Source organism: Rhinolophus sinicus, chromosome 2, assembly GCF_057876585.1.
Source record: "Rhinolophus sinicus isolate RSI-liver-muscle chromosome 2, RSI-T2T, whole genome shotgun sequence".
In the NCBI taxonomy this organism is placed as follows: domain Eukaryota; kingdom Metazoa; phylum Chordata; class Mammalia; order Chiroptera; family Rhinolophidae; genus Rhinolophus; species Rhinolophus sinicus.
Genome location: NC_142502.1, coordinates 170,312,312 through 170,329,312, shown reverse-complemented (window position 1 = coordinate 170,329,312; position 17,001 = coordinate 170,312,312). Strand labels below are relative to the sequence as shown.

The following is a 17,001-nucleotide window of genomic DNA, read 5'->3' as shown; positions in this document are numbered from 1 at the left end:
GTGGCCAGATGGCTCAGTTGGTTATAGCAGGAGCGCTGAACAACAGGGCTGCCGGTTTGATTCCCGCATGGGCCAGTGAGCTGTGCCCTCCACAACTAGATTGAAGATAACAAGCTGCCGCTGATCTTCCGGAGGGGCGACTAGATGGCTGAGCTGGTTAGAGTGTGAGCTCTCAACAACAAGGTTGCCGGTTCAATTCCCACATGGGATGGTGGGCTGTGCAACTAAAGATTGAAAACGGCAACTAGACTTGGAGTTGAGCTGCGCCCTCCACAGTTAGATTGAAGGACTACGACTTGGAGCTCATGGGCCCTGGAGAAACACACTGTCCCCCAATATTCCCCAATAAAATTCATAAAAAAACAAACAAAAAAAACCTCACAGGTTGCTGCTACTTTGTTTGGTACATTAATGTTAAAACGTTCATACATTAGACCTTCAGAGCCTACACAATATATCTGTTTAAAACCTTTTTCAGTCTATATTTTTTCGCAAGTGTCTTTTTTAGGTGTTGAACTTAACATGTAGTTGCATATTTGCAGGGTTCAGAGTACTCGCCATTACATGATGTAGTTGCATTTTTCCCCCCTTCTTCCGCCCTCCACCCACCACTCCAGTTCAAGCCAATCTCAGTCTAGTTGTGTAGGACACAGCTCCCTGGCCCATGCTGGTATTATGAGCCTTGCGCTCCCCCCGGCTGAGGCAGTCGTTGGTCCGCCGCTCACAGCAGCTCATGGCAGCACACACAGGGAGAGCCATTGTTTCCAATCTTAGCTGTAGAGGGCGCAGCTCACTGACGCATGTGGGAATCGAACCAGCAACCTTAGCATTAGGAGCACAGTGCTCCAACCACCTGAGCCACCAGGCCGGCCCGTAGTTGCATTTTTTAAAAAAAAGTTATATAAAATGGTATATACATTTTTAAGGCCAACTTGCAAAACCTGACTATTTGCCAAATAGAGAAAACACTGATCTGGAAGCTTTAAAACGTGTTTTTTTTTTTTTGTTTTTTTTTTAAACAATATTATATAGATAGTTTCAAGTTGGGATAAATCTTTTTAAGTAGGCTACCAAAAATACTTCCATTTTTGAAAAAGTATCTGTTAATTCAAAGATGTTTTTAGTTAACCATAGTTAACTTTAAATTTGGGTTTTTAAGCCCAAAGAGAATGTTTTTATAATCCTCTTTAAGTTCTGAATCCAGCTTGCTTGCACATTTTCAAATTAGTGCATTTAAATACAACTTTACATATATATTCTGTCTTCATGTGTTATTGTTAGTTATTACATAAAACTTCTTCATTTAATAAAAATGAGTGCCTGGAGATTCTATGAAGGAAGACAGATAAAAAAAACCAAACAACTAATAAGTTCATGAAACTATGCCAGGTATTCATAAATCCTGTGCAGAAAATTAAAGATAAGGAGAGAAAATAATATAAAATGGTGGCCAGGGTGCTATTTTCTATAAGGTGGTTAGAGAAAGCCCCTTAAGTTTCTGTTTAAGTAGAGACTAACTGAACAAAGGAGAAAACCATCCAGATAGTGGGGTAGAAGGCATTCTGGGCAGAGGGCAGAACAAATGCACAGACTCTGAAGTGAGAACATACATGCCTGGCTGTTTTGAGAACACCAAAGTGGCTAGTAGACCCATTGGAGTAGCAGGAGTGCTGGCATTGGAGCATTACAGGGAGTGAGCTGACAAGACAGGAGGGGCCTGTGGTCAGAAAGTGGGAAGCTTGTGCAGTTGCTAATAACCACAGATTCCCGGTGGGTGGGTGAAGTGGAGATGGAATAATCTCCTGCTAATCTCACTCTGATGATGTCTCTGATGATTTCTACCTTGCCACATTGTAACTGTATCCTTAGCACTACCTATATCCACATTCTACAACAGAGCTCAGTTTTGTATTCAGTTCTCAAAAGTCTGTGGGTAACGAGAAGAGCAAACTGAAGAATAGTTAACTACTCATCTTTTGAAGTGTCCTCGGGTTTCCTCATCCCATGTCAGGTCCTGCCAGCTGTCAATAAAATAGTGCCCAGGATATTCTCCTCCAATGAATGTGAAAGATACTTATTACTGTTCATGTTTAGGGTCTTTACTTTTGACTTGCTGGGGATTTGTGGGTATTTAATTCTTTGACTCAATTCCTCATTTATATAAAGAAAATGTAATGCTTTTTGTAGGAGTGTACTTTGAATATTTTGAATCCATCTGTGTTTGAGGCTTTGAGTACTCCATGGTCTTAAATTTACTCCTAGGAAAGTTGTGTTTATATATATATATATAGATCTTTTTCTTATGACTTGTAATAGTCTATAAATGTCAGGATGCAGCTGAGGATTGTAGGTTCTAACATCTGCTGTCATCAGAAGGCATTTCATGATCTCCCTCAGGAGAAGGCCAGATTCTGAACACTTTACTTTTTCCAAATGTATTTGCTGAATAATGGGTTTGGTTCTTTTTTGGAACTTACGAAGTTACCTCATGGAATGGAAAAAGAAGTTTTTGCCAACAATTGGAACATATACTTGACTCTGTAACTATATTCAGCCAAACCATGTTCAGATGTTTGTACATGATGTGCTAATCTATGCCCATTCTGTTGTGGAGCGGTTTTGGTTAGTAATATTAGCGTGCTCTGGGTCTGAGCAAGGCGGATACTTCACTTTGCATTGAAGCCCTAAATTACTGGGTTAAAAAAAATGTTGATCTGATATATACGGTAAATTGCTAGTTATTTCTTTTGGATGCCTGAATCCTTATGTTTTATTACTGTTTTATTATATTAGCATCTTATATTTTAAAATTTTAATTTTTATTATGTAAAGACTGTTTTATGAAAATTTTAGTTAATTGGGATTCATATTTCAGTTTTCATTGTATATTGACTATTTTATAAAATTTCTCAAAGAATTTTAAAGATTTGAGTATGAATTTATAAACTATTATAAAATTTTTAAAATTCCGATAAATAGGGTCTTTATTAGGGATTTACTAAAGTGTTTATATCTTCTCATGTGATTCAGTATGCTATACTATACTCAGTAATTACAGAAAAAATAACTGCCACTTTTATTAAAGAAATTCTGCACTATTTCCTTACCTCACTTTATATTCCTTTATTTTATGGCTTCTAATGATCTATTGTTTTGTTTAGAAAACAGCAAGGCTCGAAGTAATGATTTTGCTGAAAAGAATGGACTTCAGAAATATGAATATGTCTTACATCCAAGAACTACAGGCTTTACTTTTGTAGTAGACCGTCTAAGAGAAGGTAAGCACCCATCTTAAAGTATACTTTCTTATATAAGTGGCAAGAATTGCTAAACTTTATATATAGCCCTTTAGTATTTACAAAACACTTTTTTATATTTCATCTCAAGAAATGAGATACTGTATTTTTACACTAAGTTGACTCCATGCACTAAAATGTTCTATTAGCACGTTGCGTACGGCGGGGTTTAAATCCCTTGTGAAGATTCTCGTGATCCGTACGCAACGTGTTAATATTTTGTATTCTTTGGAAATATAAAAGAGATCTTTGTAAAAACAAAACACTTCCCCCCTTTTTTGGAATAGACAGAAAATGATATACAATTAGACTATCGTTCCATTTAAAACTGTTTCATAAAGCAGCAAAACTGTCTTGAAAGTATCTTATTACATATACTGTAGTTCTTTATAGCTTAAAAATATTTTTACATCCTTTATTCCATTCACTCCAACAAATGATGCTGGTGGATAAGGATGGCAGTAGTGCTACCTCTGTTTTATAGTTAAATCGCACTGGCATCCAGAATGGTTAGTAAATGTTTGTAGCTCAGGGACAGCAGCATATTCTTCTACTTCCTATTTTTTGGCTTACAGCATCTCACACTTCTCCTAGAGCTTTGTCTGTTGAAGGGCCTGTGGGGACAAGATGATTCCATTGACGATATCGTGCTCAACACCCATTTAAATGTTTACATTTTGATATTCTTATGTCAAAAAGCCAATTGTATGTTTTACTATAGCTGCATATTTATATATTTATGGGTTCATACACACATGTGTACATACAAATAAATAGCACACATGCGAATGTATTTGAAAACGGAACTACCCCAAAACATTCTGATGTGTTACTAATTTTACAAGAATAATTCAAAGCCCAGAGTCACCTAGCAGAAGAAAAGTCTTGTTTGCATGTTTCTGTTCTCCACTCTGATTTCTAGCAAGCCATGTTGTATAATGGTGACATCTGTGACAAATTATCACCTTCATTTAGTAATTGCTACATTGTCACACAACTGCTTGTTCCTAACATGAAAGACCTTGGAACATTACGTATAAAGTTTTTACTTCTTTTCCTAAATAGTATCACTGTTGTTTCTTTACGGTTTAATGTGTTTTAAGATAGCAAGTATAACCTCAGTTAATGAACCCTGCCAAAGATGAAGCATCTTTACAACTAATTACTCATGATTTTTAAGAAATGCACAGTCAGTCCAAAATCACATTACAAACCAATAATGCTGTCCCTGTTAGTTTGGTTTGCTTTTGGAATTCTGTGGTTAGAACTAATATGAAATGGACTCCTGGGCTTGATGGTTGTGTCGTGTGTGAATAGTGAGTGTCCATCTACCATAGAAGCTCAGTTCTTTTTGCCCATGGAATGGGACAGGGAGGCACCAAGACATTAAAGCAGTGATGCTTTTTTTTTCTTTTACTTTTTCTTTCTTTCTTTCTTTTTTAAATGTGGTATCACTTACTGTTGCTTCCAATTCAGACTCACCCTTCTCATTCAACAATATGTTTTTTATTTCCTCACATAATCTGATATTTTATAGTATTTAATGATTTCATTAAAGGTGTTTCTGACATCTTGGAATACATTCATCTACTGGATTTCTCTGTTAACACAAGCATTCTGTTGGAACACATCTTTTGCTAATAAAGATCTTTCTGAGCGTAGGCAGGATAATTGAGAGATTATTTTATAGTGGGTAAGGATATGTCTATAGAGCTCTCTGTTCTGAAGTCTGGAACATATTTTAGTAGCAAACAGATTTATAACTTTGGGGAATGTGTATCACTTAGTCATCAGAGTACTAGTCAACAACCACAGGATATAATTTTTCCTGCCACAACTGGCAACTGATTGCCCCCTCTTTATATCAGTAAAAAAGAAACACAGTTAGATGACTCCATTTGCTTCGGCTAAAAAAATACAGTTAGGCGATTCCATTTCCTTCAGTTAGAAAAGTAGAATGGGACCTATACACTATAATAATAAGAAATATGATGATGATTGTAGTAGCAGCAGCTAATACTTGAGTATTTGCTAAGTACTGGGCATTATGCTAAGTGTTCTGTCAGTTAATCCTCACAATAACCCTACATGGTAGTTGCCATTATTAATACTTAACTCGTAGGGAAAAATTGAAGCAAAAATTGAGGCAAAGAACTTTGTCCAAGTTATTGGAATGTGGTTTGTCTAACTGAATAGCTGTGCTCTTGCTACTGTAACTTGGTGCCTTTTGTATTTAGTGTGATTTTAGTTAATAAAGCACTTTTGTAATAATAGCAATCTGGATGGTTTTCTTTAAGAAAGATTTTTTTAAAAAAAGAAAAAAAGAGGCTCAATGACCAGGTCACGGAGGGATAGTGGTCACAAGGGAGGTGGTTATGAAATGACAAGGCGAGCAGGCACAGCCTAAGGAGGCATCAGGTGGAGAGTCGAGGGCAGCTCTGATCTGGACAGGGGCTTGGGGGGAGAGTGTAGGGGAGTCAAGGGAACAGAAAAAGAAAGTTTCATCAAGAATCAGGGGTGAAGAGGGTCTTAGAAGTCATCTAGGCCAGAGTATCTTTTTAGAAAAGGAATCTGACTCAGAAAGGGCCCAGCACAACTTTCTGATATTTCGGCCCCTTAGCTTTGCTTTTGATAATCAATTTGAAAAAGAAGCTTGCTGGTAAAACAAATGACTATTATAAATAAATATACTAATGGAATCCTGGAAACTGCATATTAAAACCATTTCTCATTACATAACATCTTTACTGCTCACACGTGTAACTGAATTCAGTGTTGCTCACATCTCATAGCACAAATGGGAAAATGAGAAATTCAGGACATCAAGAAGATAAAGATAAAAAGTCTTACCAGGATGCACTGAATAAGAGAAAATCCAACCAAGGAAAGTGATTTCAGTGCCTCTGTTTAGAATATATTTTATTGAGATGAATAACATTTAGAAAATACACACTTATCTTGAAATATAACACCTATTATGTAATTCATACAGATGTGTTGTCCCTGTAATAATAATTACAAAAGGTTTACCCTGAGAACCTTGATTTCCATCATCAGTACTTGCTTTATACTATCACTAGATCATAACCTTAAGAATATGTAATGTCCTGCACATAACAGAGACTCAGTCAGTATTAGTTGAGTTGAATATTGTTTTCTGTTATCTGAAAAGTAAGGCAAGCATAGTGTCCTAGCATCATCTTCTCAGAGCACTATATATTACATTGATACCTGTCATGGATGATTTATTTCGTATGTACCTCTAATCCCAGGGCATTTCAATATGTGATTATATAATTTTTTCAATACTAGATAAACCCAAATCCAAAAGGAAGTTGCTAACTTAGAGGAAAGAGGCTTTTACATGAGAAAGATTATTTTTAATTACACAGCAATAATAAACTTTTAACTCATTGCACCCAAAATTAGTTATATTTATTATCCTCTCTGGTGATTTATCATTTTTAACAATAATAGCTTCATTTTTTAAAAATTTTAGACAAATAATGATTTGGTCCAACCATTATTTGGTTTTGATGAGTGTTTTGTAAGACAATTACTGAGTTGTAACCATGCAATGCTTACTTTCACCATTCGGCAACACAACTGCACTCATTGAAACAACTAGAAATTAGGTTACAGTAATTGGGGAGAGGGATAAAACACTTCCTATTTGTTTGGAGGTATGTCTTGTTTAAGATGGACCTTGCCTTCAAGAATTTTACCATCTTCATGGATAGATGAGAATAATATACATGGGAAAAAATCTAAAAATTAATATAAGACAATGTAATTACATGCTAAGTTTTATGGTATATGTAAATATTAGGTTGACTAAAATATAGGAGTGTTCAGTAAAGAGAGATCATGTAGTGTTGAAATATACTCAGGTAAGGCTTCTTAAAAAAGCTGAGTTTCCCTTGGACCTTAGAGACTGTCTGTGATTCGAATAAGCAGAAAAAACGAGAATGGCTGAGGGCAGGAAAGGAAGAACACGAGGAACAGTGCAGAGTGTGGAGCAGTGTGAAGCTGAGCAGGCAGCTTGACAAAACCAGTCTGAATGAGCTGAAGGCGTGTGTCCTAGAGTAACAGGCGGTATTTAAGAAGGTTGTGTGCAACCATCGTTTTTGAAAAACTTGATTCCTGCCCTCAAAGAGTCCTGTTTTTAGTGTTTTCATTTCTAAAACAAGTCAATCAAACAAATCAGCTCATGTGTTAAGACTCTAAAACATCATATGGATCTCTTTAAGTTTTGGGTTTGAAATAAATAAAATGTTTTTTAATTCAAAGTGAAACAATCCATATTTCAATCCATATTTAGCTCATATGCCTGAATTTTAACTAGGAAGGAATGAAGGATACTGTCTTTCCACTAATCTAGGGGATGTAGGGTTAACCACTAAAGAAACAATTAATTCCCACTAGGTAATTTGATCAGCACACCTGATCAACACTCTTCAGTGCCTATCCTGGGAGAGAGAACTATTCACTTAACCCCAGATTCCATCTGCAGTATCTGATAGTCCTGTCTTTGGCTCCCTCACTTTGGCCTGCAGTAGTTCTCATCCGCTCTGAGAAAGCTGGTGCTTACCTAGGAGGTGAAAGCAGTGTACGAGTCACAGACAGCTCAGTCTTCAACAGCAGGTTAGACCATTTAATTTCTTGAACTTTTTGCATTGTACACAACTACCTACCCATAATCCAGTCTGTCTCTTGCCTGGAGTCCCTGTATACAGTGTGTGTGTGTGGGGGGAGGGGCCGAGTAAAGGTAGCCAGCAGGAGCCACCACGCCCTGTGGCTCACACTGCACTTGTCTTAGTTGGGGAGCCTCCCCCGGATTGTGTTTCGAAGACCCTTCCTAACAGACAGTATGTTCTAGGGGGCCAGGAAGAAAGGCAGACTAACTATTGAAATATTGGGTGCATTAAATGCCATGTACTCTGACCTTTTCATATGACTTTTTATTGCTGGAAACTATTTATGAAATAGGATAAGACCTTTCCCTTATGTTAAAAAATGTAATTGTACAGTAGGTCTTTGACATTTGCTAGAATATTTTCTGAGACCTTTTACGTTTCCCCAAATTTGCAGATAACTTTAGCATAGCAGTTGACTCTCTTTTGAGGCCATTTTACAAGGAATGAAGCTTTTCTCTGTTTATGATGAACAGAATACAACAAAACCTACAGATAAGCTCAGTGACTCGGTCCTCCACATCATGAAGCAGAAGTGATTCAAATTTGCTTTATACATGACCACATGTCAGAGACCTTTGGAGTCACTCATGTTGAATCTTTGAATGGCATGGTACTGCTTTCGGCCAAAAATGGCATTTATATTGTTTTCTTTGTTCATTTGCATTCGCTCTCCGTCCTGCTATGGCAAAAAAATCTAAGAGACTCACTTAGGACAGATCTTGTCATTATGTTTAATGAAAAACGTCATGACAGCCTTCATGGAAAATGATAGAAGCTCTATATTCTGTACATAAAAACAACCATCTAACATTTATCAAGTAGCTACCATGTGCAGGGGACTGAGTTCCCATGTTTCTTTCCTCTTACGTTCCTATGTTTCTTTCCCCTGCAGTAGACTCACCTAGGAAGCTTTTTAAAACAGACCGTCAGGTGCAGTCTCAGACCTCCTGCTTCACAGTCTGGTAGTGGAGTCCTGGGCTCGCAGCTCCTGGACTCCACACACACCACTTTCATGCAGATCACTCAGTTCTCACAACTGCACCAGGGGCTGGTTTGCACCGTGTGGCACCTGAGGAAGCTGACTCACTTTAGCCACCTGCCCAGGGTCACATGGCTGCTACTAAGTGGAGGCACCATGTCTTCAACCCAGGTCTGTTTGATGCCAGAGCCCATGTTCTTCCCAGTGTGTAATGAGTTAACAGTTTTTCTATTCCAAATGGTATAATACAAAAATGTCATCTTCGTAGGGTTTTTTCCTCTCTTTCCAAGATGTTTCCCTTGGCTGTACTATGCATTTTGTTTAAATGGAAAAATACGTCAAGGATATCATATCTTTTTGTAAGCATCTCTTTTATTTTCCTAGATCCCGTGTTTACCAGCTCCTCCCTCTATTTTTTTAAATCTTTAAAGTAAAGCAAAACAAAAAAATAGGGCACTCAAACTATCCTTTCAAATTGTGGTTCTGTCATTTTTATTTTTTTGCCACCACCTCTCAAAACAGCCTGACAACTTGATTTTCTCAATACTATCTCACTTGCTACAAAAAAGGGATGTTTATTTTTTATTATAAAAACAGAACATTTATTATAAAAAATTTGGAAAAATTAATTACAAAGAAGAAAAAGGCATTCGTAGTTTGCCATCACTTCTCAGAAATATCCAGTGCCTGCCTTGTGACATATAGTCTGCCTGTGTTTTTCCACATTTTTATATAGATCAAACAAAGTTAGGGTCAAATTATATATTTTGTTTTATAAAGTTTTTTTAACTTACTATTGTTACATAATTTTTATAAGTATATGTTAATGTGTAGCCTGTCAGAGGGACCATTATTTATTTAACTAGCCCTGTGTTGTTGAAAATTTAAATTGTTTCCAGTGTTCCACTCTTATAAATAATACTACAGTATGCATGAATCTCTGTATTTCCTTAGGATATGTTTCCAAGGATATATTTCCAAGTCTAATTACTGAGTCAAAAGTTTTTTTAAGGTTTTAAAAAAATGTTAGTCTTAACGCTCTACCCCATTTCATTTGGTCCCCAAATTCTATCAATAGTGCTTTGGAAGCATCTCTTTAGAGACAACCCACTTTCCTGTATTTTCCCATTCTCCTTTTCACTCTTCCTGTCTTTCTGACTGCTCTGCCCCTGGTTTCTCTTTTGTTAATCCATATTGCACACAGCTAACAGTCAGTCTTCATAAAGTATCACTCTAATGTAATCAGATATGTGTATTTAGAAAATGTTTCTTGGGCACATATGTTGTTTGGCTTGCTGAGATACCAAGACACAGCCCATTCCTTTGAGTAGCATAAGGTTTAGGAAACATAATTAGAATGCAATGTCATAAGAGATATGAATAGAAAGTCACTTGAGTACGTAAAGAAAGGTTAGTCTACCTTTACCTAAAATGACACTGAAGAGGTAACATATAAGCAGAGAATTAAAGAATAATTAGGCATTTTCCAGGGAGGAAAGACTTTTAAATATTTGCATTACTTCCATATTCTTGGTCAAGAATTTTACCACTCAGAACTCGCATGTAATAGGAGCCAGCCTACTTGAATTAATTAACCTTTCCTGACTGTGCCTTATGCTTTCTGAATTTTGCCTCTGGTTATGTCTGTCCAGTCTAAAACCTGCAATGCTTTGCTCTTTTCTTTAAACTCCAAATACTATTCTTCTTTTAATGCTCTTTCTCTAAGAATCCATTCCTGTTTCTCCCAGCTGGCAGTCATCTGGACTGAATATCTTTTTCCTCTCTAATAGGACTTAGCACAGTAGACCTTATATTAATAGCTTCTTTAATGCATGCTACTTCTTACTTCCTAATAGGACGGCAGTGGCCGTGTCTCATAGACTTAACATTAAGGGGGAAGATTTTATTTCTAAATCCAATTAATACCTTTCCATCCTTATCTTATTTTCCTCTTAGCAACATTTGGCACTGTTGATTCTTCTTGAAATACACTCTCCTCTTAGCTTCTCATTTTTTTCTCTTCCTTCTCTGGCCACTTCTCAAGACTCTTTTTGCAGGTTCTTTATACCTATCTGTGCCTTGAATGTCTGTGTTCCTTTTAAGGCTCTCCTAGATTCCTTTGTTCTTTCACTCCACACATTCTTCCTGTGCTGTTACTCATGTTGGTGGTTTAAATGATCATCTATACGCTCATGACTCCTCAGTCTAAATCCTTAGTCCAAAGCCCCTTCTCAGTTTAGAGTCATAGATGTGACTTTTGCCATTTGGAGGTTCTGCAGGCACATCAGCTGCAATATGTTCAAAATGGAACTTGTTATTCCCCCCTTTCCTCTTAAAATCACCATACCATGAAATGGTGGTGGTGATAATAATATTGAGTGTTTATATGCCAGTATGATTCTATGCTTCATATGAATTAGTTCATTTAATTCTTGCAGGAAGTATTATTATCATCTCTATCATATGCATGAAGAAACTGAGGTACTGAGAAGTTAAATAATAGTCCAAGATTCCCCCCTTTAAATGGCACAGCTGGGAGTCTGATTGTAGAGTCTTTGTCTTAACCACTATGTATCATTAACTCAGTTGCTCCAGCCACAAATCTAGGAGTCATTCTTGCCTCACCCCTCTCAACCTTTGTCACATCCCCCGAAATTCCAACCAGGGCCTTTTGATTCTATTTCTTCAGTATCTTGCAAATTCATCTTTTTCTTTTTGTTCTCACTGTCATCATATCTCCCTTGAATTATCATATAGCTGCTCAGCTGGTCTTCCTAGTTCTGGTTTCTTCTTAACCAATACTTTCTCTACATTATAACTGGAATGTCAAACCTTTTTCTAAATGAGGCTGTTAGACTCTTAGGCTCTGGAGTCAGAAAACCTGGGTTAGAATTCTGGCTTCACCAGGATTAGCAGTGGGACTGGTCAGATTACTGTCGCTCAGTACACCCCAGTTTCAACATCTGTAAAATAAGAATACCATATTGCTTACTTTATATGATTTTGCAGGACCTTTGTGAGGATTCGTTGCAGTCATTTACGTAAAGCTCAGCACAGGGCCTGGAAAATAACAAGCACTCAATAAATGTTACAGTGCAAATCTGATTGTGTCAGCTCCCGGCTGAACTCTTCCTGGATTTCCCAGTGCTCGAAGGTTAAATCTACTTTCTTTAACAGGATTTACCAGCCCGTAACGACCTGGTCCTGGCTCACCTCTCTGGCCCTATCTTCCATCTCCTTAGCTGCACCATTTGTCCTAGCCTCACTGAACTGCTGTCCTTTCCCAGAATGCACAGGGCTCAGAGCCTTCTCCAGTGTCGCGTAGCTCCTCATACTTAGATTGTGTAGGTCAGAGCATTGATAAAACGGTTCATTCTGGAAGCCTTCCCAACTGTCTCCGACTTCCCAGTTCCCGTATGAATGCTTTTCCTACTATACTTGCCCTAGATAAATGGTTTTCCTATGATATTATTACTTGGTTAATTGTCTATTTTGTCCATTAACTCTCAGTTTCCTGACCATAAGCATCAAGTCTGTCCCCCTGACAGTTTTTATCCCCAGCCTTCAGCACAGGCCTGGCATATAATAGACACCCTGTAAATTTTTTGAACCAATCAGGTTGATGTAATTTTATACCCTGCTATGTTCCAGTAAAGATTTAAACATAAATATATACACTACAGTAACAGCAACACGACAACATAAGAGAAGAAATTAAGGTAAAGGGAAAATAAGGATGTGAAATTAGTATACAAAATATGTGTTATAAGGCTAGTATATATGATATAAGGTTAATATACAAAATACATGTTACAAGGTTCTTTGTTCCTATAAAATATAGGTCCAAAAATTGGCCCCGAGCTTTCTGACACCTTCTGTAGAGGGAAACTGAATGGTATCAATGACAAGGTCCATAAGATTAAAGGAAGCCACGTGCTCTGCAAAAGCATGGTCGTGTCTGCAGGACGTGAGAGAAAGCTCTTCCGTGGTCCCTCACAGGACAGGGTACACTGGCGTGACCAGCATCCACACAGCATCTTTGTTACATGTCCCGCGGAGCTTCAGTGCTCGTCCATGTTGGCTAACAGCAGTGTGAGGAAGAGCAGTTCCGTAAAAGCAGTGTCATAAGCGTTCAGAACATTGCACTGTATGTGGATTTAGAATTTCTCAGCTCTGAAGGTCTGGAGACACTGCGTGGCCTTCAAACCATTCTCCACAAATGGTATTTCACTCACTGACATTTGGGTGAGAACTGGTTTGTATGCAGCTTGATTCCTCTTCACAAAGCATCTGTTGACAGATACTTTGTACTACAAGTGAAGTACAGGCCAAGGGCTTTACTAGAAGGTGGAACTGGGAGTAGGATTCTCTAAGGAAGCTCAGGAGAGCCTACTGAGATTCACACAGAATGGATGGCCACCTTACCTCCGAACTGAGGTTGGCCAGTGTGTTCCTCAGAAAATAACTGGGATTTACGTATTTTTGTGTCCTCTGCACTGCTTAGCAAAACGGTCCCCTGCACATCAGTAGACCATTGCCCAAACCCCGTCCTTGCCTGTGGCCTTTCTGCTCTTGTTTCTCGCTTTGATTCCACGTCCTCTCCTCATCCAGCTACGTGGGATATACATTCTCATCCTATTTCTTTTCCCAAATTGTTCCCAGTTATCTGGGTAGCTCCTGTTGGCCCTTCAAAACAGTTTACGTACTTTTTCCACTTTAAACAATCTCCTGACCTCTCTGGGTTACTGGGGTTCCCTCTTCTTACTCACCATATTCTATACATTTGTCTTAGTCATTTCTTTCATATTCTTTTATAATCAATGACCTTTTTTTTTTGGGGGGGGGGTCTGTCTCTTGCTTGGACTCTGAGCTCCTTTAGGGTAGCTACTGTGTCTGTTTATTTTTCAAGCTGAAGCATTAGTACAGTGTCAGGAATATTATAGGACTCAGTACCGGTTTGTGCAAATTTTGGTAGATGGTCTGTTTCCAGCATCTCACACATATATGCACATTGATTAGTAATGCCTCCTGCCACCTTCGTCTAGACATGAGGCCCTTGGCAGGTATTAATTCACTTGGACCCCTTCATCACAGCAGAGGTTAGATTTGAATCAGGCAGGTGCACAATTGGTAAAAACAAAAAATGCTGTCTTAAGACAGTCTTCTCTTTTGTTAACTACTGAAGGGTAAAGGTAAGGCCAATTTTCTTTCTTTCTTTTTTTTAAGATTATCTGTACTATTAGAAGGGACATACAGAACCATGTTATTTGTAACTTAAATGAACAGGGTCTGGCATTTGATCATGTAAAAATTCAGTATGGAATTGTGGTTCTGAAATGTTTCCCTGGTTTATTAGTATTTGTACTCAGTGAGTTTCAGACTCTGAGATCGCACTAATGAGGCAATCATTGCAGCCTGTACCTCTCTGTACCACTTGACTTCAGCAGGAGAAAAATCTTATCCTGAGGCTATATACTATTTCTCTAACATCAGCCAGCTATAATAAACGCCTACTAGTGTGAAAGGTAGGTCTGGGTGATAATGAGTGCATGTCTTATGGCACTAGTAATAAAACAGTCTCAAAATATATATTCTGCTGTTGGTTAGATGTTATTTTCACACGAGTGAAAATTGCATACATGTTATATTTTACTCATTCAAAAGGCTTGTCTGTGCTTAAATATTGATGTGCTGTTATAATGTTTATATTATTTTAAGAGTAACATGCTGAAAAAATGCTGATAACTGTGACACTTACAAAATATGTTTATTTTAAAATCCCAGAATTGTGGAAGAAGCTTTGTAAGTAAAATTTGTGGAGTTGCTGTTGAGTGATAAGTGTATACTGACTATGAAGAATATTGTTACATACATGAAAATGTTCTGACAGTTTTTCCTCTGGAGACAAGAGTGAGGGATAGGACACAGCAGAGGATGCCAGTAGCTGTGCCATCACGGTGTTAACTCACCATGTGGCAGCTATGTACGAAATCTTTATGTCCTTATAATGTTGTTTGGGAGCAAACTACAAGCGTTTCAGCGCTTATTCAGAAATGTATGTAGCAATATACTTTAGCTTCCTGTTCATATGAAAATCAAAATTTATTTTCACTGAAGTTGAGATGTGGGCTTGAATCTAAACCCTGTGGTTCTTTGAATCCAGAAATTCATCTTAACAGGAACTTATGCTTGCTTTTGGTTTTACAAGTATACAATTTCGTTGTGGATATATTATATTTCTTTTTTGGGTTTGTCCAAAAAAGCTTTACCTTGTTTCTCCTTTATTCTGGGCATGTGTCCATTTCATTATTTATAAAAGTTGTGCCTTTTCTCTTTTAGCTTTATAGACTTTTCTTCCTTATTCAAAATATCTTCCTGTATTTTTTCCAGTTGCTAGGACCTGCATTTTTTGTTTTTAAATAAATTGATGTTTGTTTTGAGTATTACAAGGTATTGTTAAAATAATACTGATCTTGCTGGTGTGTGTGTCTGCGTGTGCACATGCAAACCAAGTTCATGTGTTTTTACTTTTTAAAAATAGATTCTGATAAAAAAAATCAGTCCCCAAGAACATGAAACTAAATACAGAAATTGTTTACTTATTAATGTTGAAAGTTGAGCAGTTTTCTAAATGAATCATTTTCTCCATTTTATTCTGCATAATTATATTTTATATGTAATATAAAATTATGTATAATATAATTTACTATATATATTTTATAATGCAGGCACCCTACAATTACCATCTGATTGCTAAAAGCACCAGATGGATCTGGGCTGAGCAAAACAGCCCAGGTCTCGGTACAGTTATCTTAAGCTGGTACCTCTGTACTGCATGAAGCATACGATGTCGCTTTCTTCTAAGAAAGTTACATAGGAGAGGACATCATGCGTGTCCTCAGTGGCTTTCATTCCTGGTGCAGGAATGAAAGGTTTCATTATTTATCATTTGACTACATGGAGTAAATTCCAAGTTCTTACCAAGTTCTCCTACTTGGTAAGATTACTGACTTGGAGAATCTGTCAGCACGCATATGCACACAACATGCCCGTTTTACTATGTTCATTTTGTGATAATTTATAACTTAATGCAAATACTTTTCATTGTGGCTTAGTCATCTTTTCCAGAGGGAATGATAATTGAAAGAGAAATTAACGTAATATAACCAATAACCACTAACTTACAGTTATTTCTCAATCTTTGTTTTGTAAAGTATCTTTTCCAGTTATCGTCTCATTTGAATGTAATAAACTAACAATAATCTACAATGTGTTTGGTTCTTTTCATTCTAATATTTTATGTGAAAAAAGTCACTGTCCTAAATCTTTTGACAGCAAGCGGCATGTGTGTGCTCTTCTTTGTCTTTTCGTTCTCTGTTGTTCATGTTACATGCCTGTGTGGTGACTAAAGTACTTCTGTGGCAAATACTTGAGTGCTGTTAAGTAAGCATCTGTCTGTGATGCCTTATTATTTATTATGTATAACACATTTTAAAGGAAGCTAGAGACGTGGGTATTTGTAGGCTTTTAAACAACCAGCCTTTGATACTGTGAGGCTGCTACACAATTTCTTAGATGTTGAATGGGAGAAATTTGTGTGGAGCATTGTTTGCTGTATTCTGGAGGTTAACAGCTGCTTTCCTTGAAGTGATCGATTTTGATCTCCCTAAACTCCATTCTTTGTCTGAAAGCAGTTTATGGTTATATGTAGAACCTTTTACAGAATTTGTGAGAATGTGGTACAAAAGTTTAAGATCCTGTATTCATCGTTTATTAATGGTTTACATCGTCCCTGTTTCCTCATAGATTTGAAATGGTCTTTAGCATAAGATAAAAAAAGGAAGTTGGGTATTAAAATATGTGTGTTCGTAGGGCTTTATTATCCAAACTAAAAAAACTGCTCTGCTCAAACCTGAACCTTAGCAGTCACCGTCTTAAAAGTCAAGGCATTAAGGTTCTTCCTGTATTTTACTTATTGCATTAAGTTCTTAGTGATTTATGAAGATAATGAGTTCCTGTACAGCAGAAG

At 37.3% G+C, this 17,001-nt stretch overlaps 1 protein-coding gene across 8 annotated transcripts in view; it reads left to right on the top strand.

The window, feature by feature from the left end:
* The window catches only part of LCLAT1 (lysocardiolipin acyltransferase 1), a 159,493-nt gene that overhangs the window by 94,560 nt on the left and 47,932 nt on the right, over positions 1-17,001 (top strand). For all 8 annotated transcript variants that reach the window (XM_088796232.1, XM_074331848.2, XM_074331846.2 and 5 more), the window contains one exon: positions 3,162-3,278. In XM_088796232.1, the coding sequence (XP_088652358.1) occupies positions 3,162-3,278 (117 nt within the window). The remainder of the gene's footprint in view (positions 1-3,161; positions 3,279-17,001) is intronic.